At 32.4% G+C, this 8,271-nt stretch overlaps 2 protein-coding genes across 3 annotated transcripts in view; both read left to right on the top strand.

The window, feature by feature from the left end:
* The first annotated feature begins 1,852 nt into the window (after positions 1–1,852).
* On the top strand, positions 1,853–4,160 carry LOC115996920. Its single transcript, XM_031236359.1, has 2 exons — positions 1,853–2,302; positions 4,110–4,160. Exons 1-2 carry the CDS (start codon positions 1,853–1,855, stop codon positions 4,158–4,160), a joined length of 501 nt encoding a protein of 166 aa, XP_031092219.1.
* A 3,612-nt stretch (positions 4,161–7,772) lies between these two features.
* LOC115997575 (trifunctional UDP-glucose 4,6-dehydratase/UDP-4-keto-6-deoxy-D-glucose 3,5-epimerase/UDP-4-keto-L-rhamnose-reductase RHM1-like) overlaps positions 7,773–8,271 on the top strand; it is a 3,809-nt gene continuing 3,310 nt past the window's right edge. Inside the window, exon 1 of one of the 2 annotated variants that reach the window (XM_031237161.1) lies at positions 7,773–7,841. The gene's annotated coding sequence lies outside the window, so the exon portion shown is untranslated. The remainder of the gene's footprint in view (positions 7,842–8,271) is intronic. The other variant, XM_031237162.1, reaches the window with a different exon arrangement.

Raw genomic sequence — 8,271 nt, 5'->3', positions numbered from 1 at the left:
TTTCCCCCCCCCCCCCCCCCCCCCAATGTAAAGCCAAGTATTGTATCATTGATTCTCCATGAATAAAAATCATTCTCTTTCATTGACATATGTACTGCACTTTTCAATCATGTCTTGTCCAAGTCTTGAAGAATCATTGCTATTTGACTCGAACCCTAGAACTTTGGTAGGGGAATAAGCCATGGATTGTGTCTCAACTGTCTTAAATTTTTTAAAATACTCGAGTCTTCAAATTTTCATCTTTTCTTGTACATTCTAGGCACAAGAGGTCTTTATCTTCTTTTTGATCGATCAAGGTCTTCCGCTGATCCTTAGTTCCCAGTGAAATTCGAACTTCACACTACTCTTGAAGTTAGACCTGAAGTTAGACTTGTAATCGATTGAACCAACCAACTTGGCAAATTATTGTTGTTCTGATGTCCTGAGTTATTTCCTGCAGATGCAGGACAACATTCTGAAAATATGCCTGACCTCTCCATACATCAACAGCCTCTGTAACTCTTAACACCAACAGAGATTTCTGTCATCAAACACATGCACATTTGACTGTGTTTTTGAAGTTTTTTTTTTTTTTTTTTTTTTTTTTTTTTTTTTTTTTTTTTTTTTATGAGCATCTTGTTTAATGACAGTAATCAAAGAAAATAGGATGGACAAACTCATAAATAATCTTACCAGACATGCTTCAAATCCTCTTAGGAAGAATCACAGGTGGGCTTATGATGTTGTTGCTATGTCTTTCAATGTTTCAGCTAAACCAGACCCCAGAGATTTGTGTGTCCATAGTTTAGCTTTGAGCTCTGCTGCCAAAATCCCCTCATTACAAAACCAATTTCAAGATTAGAAAAATTTTATTAGACTATCAAAGACTTTGGATCAGTTTTCGATTAATAACGAAATAACTTAATAATTGATCATTGCACACCCCTAAATTAAGTGTACATTACTAAAGTCTTAAGTCCTTGTCCACAAAAAACAGAATTTCTTGCTCCACGGGTCCTCACATACCGACACGACATGATTATGGAGAGGTAAATAACAGGTTAGGAGAGATGAGCAGTGCCTAGTGCCACAAAAGGCAAAATCACTTGCAAGGATACATTACGGTGACTTAGCAACTAATTAGGTAAGAGGACCTCCCGACCTCCTCTTAAGGGGCAAGAGTGCCGAGCCACTCACACTAACCAAGCTGGTTTATCTATATTTTTCGTTATAGGCAATAATTGAAAATTTCCATTATTTAATTATCTATCTTTTTTTTTTTTTTTAATACTTATGTCATCCCAATTTCACCTGACTAATGCTACAACTCAACACTGCCCGCTGTTGAGACTCAATCCCTGCTCTTTCCTCTCCAACTTCATCTATGTGACCAGTTGAGCTGCTCATGCCAGTTTTAATTATCTGTCCTTGATTATAGATTTATAGGTTGGATAGCTCTTCTTTTTTTCTTTTTCTTTTTTTCTCACCCCTAATTTTTTTTTTTTAAAAAAAGTACCGCATGCATATGGCATTGAATTAGCTGAAACGTCAACTTCAACGTGGTTATAGTGCAGACGCTCCTCCATTACCATATGGAGTATGACTTAATTATATACGAATCTGCAGTGATTGATTAACACTGAGTATCTCGTGAAGAAGATGAATTATCACTCCCCAACGGTGCGTAAATGCAAACGGCTATGAATCAGAATGACACCTGACAGCGACTCAAGAAACTCATTTCTTCTGCAAAGTCGTCATCGTCGTCGGTGCTCTCTTCTGCTCTTCACAAGAACCCAACGTCTACCTACCATTCAATTCCCTCTTCGCCGCCATAAGTACATTTTTGTTGGAGTGAATGAATTGATCGAAGATGGAGGCGTTATGGAATTTGGAGGATAAATGGAAGGTGTCAACGAAGGCGGCGGCCGCCATTGGTTTGTGCGCATGCGCGGCGGCGTCTCTGCTCGTCGCGGCGGTCTGGGTGGTGCTGCGGCGGCGGAAGACGGCGGCGGACGGCGGCGGCGTGGAGGAGGCGAAGGAGGTGCTTATGAGGTCGGTGCGGTGGAGCGGCGCGTGTAAGTGGGAGGAGAAGAGGGGGAGGGGGAAGGGGAGGGAGAGGGGGTCACTGTCGCCGCTGCTTGTGGGGGGCCCGGTGGGGTGGCAGAGCCACAGCTCGGATTCGCCGGTGTGGCAACGGCCGATACTTATGGGGGAGAAATGTGAGCTCCCCAGCTTTAGTGGCCTCATTCTCTATGACGATGAAGGCAGACCTCTTCACAATAATAATAATAATAATAATGTTTCACCTCATCATCACCAGGTAACAAATTTAGATTTGCTCCATTTATTACATCTTCATTAGACTTAGATGTAGTTTATATGGTAAATTATGCTAGGGCTATATGTTCATAATTTTATAACTCTATATTTACAATTTAAAAAAAAAATTATGTTCACAATTTATATATGTAATTTTGAATTCTATATTCACAATTTTAGAACTCTATATTCACAATATAGAGTTATGAAATTGTGAATATAGAGTTATCAAACTGTGAACATGTAGTTATGAAAATATGAACATAATGTTATAAAACTGTAAACATAGAGTTATAAAATTATGAACATGGAGTTATGAAATTGTGAACATAGACCGGGTCCATGGCATAACAACTGCGTTCATATAGTCTAAAGTCTAATTATACGAAATGGAAAAAAATATGAATCATGAGTTATTACTGTACGTGTTCTGTAAAGTTGTATTTCATGCTTTGCGAGTTGCACTCTCACTGTAGTATCGGTACGGTAACACAAAGAGTCAATCGCTCCGGTCATTGGTACCACAAGGTCTTTGGTTGTTTTATGTGTCTTTCATGAAGCACAAAGTTTAATTTATAGCTATATTACTGTCATTACAAAAAAATTTATTTATGTTTATATTTAGGATTTTACTTGTTTGGTCGACTTTGAATGTGCTCAATTAACTATAATTATTTTGAACTTAACTAAGTTGTTATAATTTTCTTACTTTATTTTGAACTTAACTAAGTTGTTATAATTTTCTTACTTTCTTGAGCGTATTGTATTGGATCTGTATTTTTCAAACAATTTTGAGGAGGCAAAGTTATATATTTACACATATAAGGTTCCAAATTCGATTTTTAGTATGAGTTACTTTTTAGCCTTATTGAATTGATTTGAGTTAGTTAAGTATGAGCAAATGTTGCTAGTTTAATTCCTTATAGTCCTTTGTCGGCTAGCGGCTAGAATCACAAGATAAAGTTTACCCCTTACACAGTCTCGAATAATAATAACAGCGAGTTTTCATTATCACCAAATATATATTGTATAACTACACATGCACACACAATACATAATATTTTGAGGGGGTTGGGGTCCCACCCCTACCACTGCTCTAGCCGTTGTCATATCGTGGACCATGGACCAAAAACGACACCGTTTCTTTACTAAAAGATACAGTTGCCGTCACATATTAACGGAATTTCGTAAATGAAACTATAATTCATCTCAAATGGTATTGTCTCACATTTATTTTTATATTATCAAATAAAACTGTAGTTATATAAAAATCAAACTGTAGTTGTGTTTAAAAAAAAAACTGTAGTGTATATAAAATGAAATTGAATAACAGTTTCACATATTTGAGTGTATATTATCCATTGAAACTGTAGTTATATCGAAATGATACTGTAATTTTGTTGAAAGGAAACTGAACATATTTAAGTGTATAATGTGGAATGAAACTGTAGTTGTGTTAAAAGGAAACTATAGTGTATATGAAATAAAACTAAATATGTTATATACACAGAGTTAACGGCCCAGAACGGATGCCCTTTCTGCCGTGTCATTTAATTAATCAAAACGACGCTGTTTTGATGTATGGACTACCATGTATTGTGAACCGCAGTCCATAGTAAAATTTGCACACTTAACCCCACCATTGATTATTATTATTCACAACATTATAATATACTTAATTGTATTAGATGTTATTGACATTTGTTAATACGCTAATAATATAAATATAACTAATATTTGTTTTATATAATTGCATTTGGTATTATGTTGCTTAGTAAATCTCAAACCATAATGTTATGTTTTTTCAGGTTGACATGTCTGCTGCGATCGAGAGAGTTACTCTGAAGGAGTTGTTGTAATTTGCACCCTAATCTCATCCAATCTTCATGCATGTAGAGAGAAATGTTTTTCCTTTCCACTATATAAGAAAAATGATATTTTGCTATTTTAGAAAATGGTACGTTTACCTCATATTTAGTATGTTATTATTAAGTATTCTCTAAACAACTTGTGATAAAGTAGTCAAAAAATTAAAATTTATAGTTTAAAATTAAGTTTTCAGCCACTTGAGGATCTTAAAAAAATGTTTAGCCATAGAAACCACATGCAATTCAACAAAATTTTTAGTCCATTTCTTTAGCAGCAAAAACCTTCTCTTCCTCTTTCCTGATCTTTCTTATGGTCAAAGTTGGTCGAAAAAAAAAAATCACAAATTTTCATTATTTGTTGGGTGGTATTAAAAAAAAAAAAAGAAAAAAAAAAGGGTCTTTCTCATCTAGCTCTTTTTTTTTTTTGAAAATCTTTCTCATCTAGCTCTTAATAGCGCTATGAACTAATTAATTTTACCCTTAGAGCAATCACATTAGTGCACGTACCTGTTGGGCGTGCTAAGTGCGCATCACGCATAGCATGGGTGAAACAATCAGTTTTTTGTGGATCTCATTAAAAATCATACATAGCAATAATTTTTTTCCCTCTCTCCTCCACATAAACAGTAAAACTGCAAAAATCACAAAAATAAAAAATAATGGGATTGCACTTAAAGGCAAAATTCCTAGCACTCAGCCACTCAGGTCCCACACTTTAGATCGAAGTGCCCTTGTATTTAAGAGCATTTAAACAATTTTATTGAAATAAGACAAAAAGACGTTTTGAATTTTAAAAAAAAAAAATACAAAAAGTAAACTACTACCTATAAATTTAAAACAAAAAAATAGAATTAGCCTCTTAAATGTCAATCCTTATACCACAGACCAAGGTCCACGGTGCATTGACGTCATTTGCACTAAGCTAGTGGGGATTTGACGCGCAACGGACATCGTTCCATCCATTCAATCCCCGTTATGTGTAATTCTCTGTATTCTATTCAAAGATCATGTGTGTTCTATGACGCGCAACGGCGCAATGTACCATAGTTATATTTTTCAAAAAGTCCATCACCTTATTGGATTATTCCCTTATGGTCCAAATTCAAAGTCCTCCTCTAACCCCCTTATGGACCATGGGCCCATGACACGAGCCCTATCGGTATTATTTAAAATATATATCAGAAAATATTCGAATTACTTTTTCACTTATCTCAAAAAGTTAACACTTAACCATCCACCAAACCCAAAATCTTATATTTATTGTTTGTATTTATGTCATTTTTATTTAAAACGTCTTTAGTCTTTAATTATGATACTTACTTTTATTTTTATATTTTTATTTTTAAAATAAAAGAGTGATAATTAATTGGCTTAGGAATAATTCTTTTTATTTGTTTTAGAAAATGAAATTGCCAAGACACCTATGTCTTCGCATTTTAATTTTAAAAAGTAGAGCGTTATGAATGATACTGGGTCGAATTATCAACTCTTGCAGTTAAATAATTTTAAGTTATGATTTTTATTTTCTGAACAAAAGTTGAACTCTATAGATGCAACCTATACCAATTCAGATTAATTTTTATTGTGGCCAAATATCACATGTTATATATTAAAAAAAAATATCAAACATAAAAATATTATAAATATTCATATATATAATTTTATAATGAATTATATTGCATGGATCATAAATGTAATAAGATTTTTGAGAATATGTTTATTTCTATAACGAAAAGTATCACATTACTCCTTGGCCCATCTGTAAGCAATTAACACCTACCAAGCCCAGGATCTTATATTTATTGTTTGTATTAAATTAAAGATATTGTTTAATAAATTATAATTTTTAATTTTATAATGAATTATATGAAAAGGTCATAAATAAATGAAGTAATATTATTGGGAATATTTCGATCTATTAGCATTATCATAAAAAAATCTCTTTTTTTTTTTTTTTTGTGTATAGCTCAGAATTTCTACCGACACAGTGACTAATACCCTCGCTAAATTGTAGGCACCTCTATTGTATTGGGAATATATCAATCTATTTCTATTATCAAATAAAAAAAATTATAGTTTATTTTTGACCCATCTCTTAATAGGTTTAGGTAGCACCCACCAAACCAAATATCTTATATTTATTGTTTGTACACTAAATATGTATACCTCAATCAATTTATTATGTAAAATTACAGTTGAGGAAATTAATTAATAGAATATGAATACAATGAAGATATTAAATACAGAATTACAATGATGCATTCATATATGTATAAATATGAAATCTAAGTAATTTATAAGATTCAGTGCATGTTATATTTCTGAATTATGTCCATTATATTTTTTTATATTAAAAATATTATACTATAGGTTTATCTTTTTAGACTAAATTGTCATTACATCATTATGTATTAATTATTAAATCAATTACCTAATTAATTATACATACTTTGAATACATTATTTTATTATAATCATAATTTTTACATTAGACATTTACTCCCATGCATCACCCGTATAAGGGCTAGTATTATTATATATGATATGATGATAATATATCACTTTTGATATTCAATACTTAGGTAAACATGAGTCAATAAAACAAATGAATAAAAACTAGTTGAGAGTACGAACTTGTTTTATATATAGCCATTACTTTCAGCCTTGTAATAATACACACATACCATCCACCAATTTTTATTTTGTAAAAATAAATATTTAAAATGAAAAACCCAAACATAAAAGCAATAAAAATAAAAGACTTATCATTGCTTTCAATCGTACAAACTACAAATTGCCTTACGTTGCACCTAAGAAATTTATTTAAACTACATAAAAGGATCATTTCCCTAATTTACAGAATATATATATATATATATATATATATATATATATATATATATATATATATATATATACTTTAAAAACTGATAACAATTACCGAGTAATTAATATTTATGTATATTTAAATAAAGATATTTACAAATACACACTTATATATTTTTTACTATTTATATGTTTTTGCGCATTATATCTTTTTTTTTTAATAGCAAAAGTAACACTTTTATTAATTCAAATCATCATACAGATCGTTGATAATAGAAAAACGAGGGTCAATCGTCCACTCCTAGCGTACAAACATAGGACATGTTTCACTAGTTAACAGATGGACAACTATGTTCGCAGTACATTTAACATGAGAGATAGTTACATAAGAAATTTATAGAAACTACATAAAATCATCATATCCTAGGTATTTCTTGTTGTTGTTTCTCCATTTTTTATTTTCGTGCTACCGATCGAGTCCTGAAATATAAAAATATAATTCATGCTTCCACCAAAACATTAAATTGGGCAATTGCTGCAAAGACCCGTACCTCATTCCAGTGGACCTAAAATATTTTTATAACCATTATATGTTTTTTTTTTTACTTTTTGTTTTGTTTTCTCAAATCAATTTTGTTGTATGGTTTCTTGTATTGTAGTCAAGAGCAAAAGAAACAATTAAGAAAAGTACACATGAGATGCATGCAATTTTGGGTGGGAACGGCGTGTTTCGCCTCCAAGCTGATGCGTATATATATATGAGACGTTTGCTTCACTTTCCTCCTCACTCCTCAGCTCCTTAGCTTCTTCTTCAACCTCACATCCGAGCTGACTTCATCAGGCAGCTGTGAGTCAATTTTCTCTTCTCTTGTTTCTACTCTTTCTTTATAGTTCAACATTGTTTCAAGACTACTGTGTTTTTGCTGCCATTGTTTCAATTCTTTCTCATCAAGTTTTGATTTTTAGCCTTATTACTTGTCTTTCATCTTTATGTATTGTGTGCTTATGAATTATGTTGCTTGTGAGTAATGGGTTACCTATGTCTTCTGTGCCTACATGATCAACTCAGTTTGTATGGTGAGTCCGAGTTCCTTGTGGACACCATGCACTGATCCTCTCACTTAAGAGACCGTGATTTACTGTTCCACCATTCTTTCGTGCAGAACTATGTCTCTCAATAATCATGCTGGGTCTAGGGTCCTACATGTGCTCTTGCTTCTTACCCGTTTTTTTTTTTTTTTTTTTTTTTTTTTTTTTTTTTTTTTTTTTTTACCTTT

The sequence above is a fragment of the Ipomoea triloba genome, chromosome 11 (genome assembly GCF_003576645.1).
Source record: "Ipomoea triloba cultivar NCNSP0323 chromosome 11, ASM357664v1".
Classification (NCBI taxonomy): domain Eukaryota; kingdom Viridiplantae; phylum Streptophyta; class Magnoliopsida; order Solanales; family Convolvulaceae; genus Ipomoea; species Ipomoea triloba.
This window is presented reverse-complemented; position numbering and strand designations above follow the sequence as displayed.

Bases quoted from the DNA above. Each gene is read 5' to 3' on its own strand.
- LOC115996920 (XM_031236359.1), top strand. From the start codon at position 1,853: ATGGAGGCGTTATGGAATTTGGAGGATAAATGGAAGGTGTCAACGAAG. The intron at 2,303-4,109 runs GTAACAAATTTA...ATGTTTTTTCAG, and splicing joins TTTCACCTCATCATCACCAG to GTTGACATGTCTGCTGCGAT.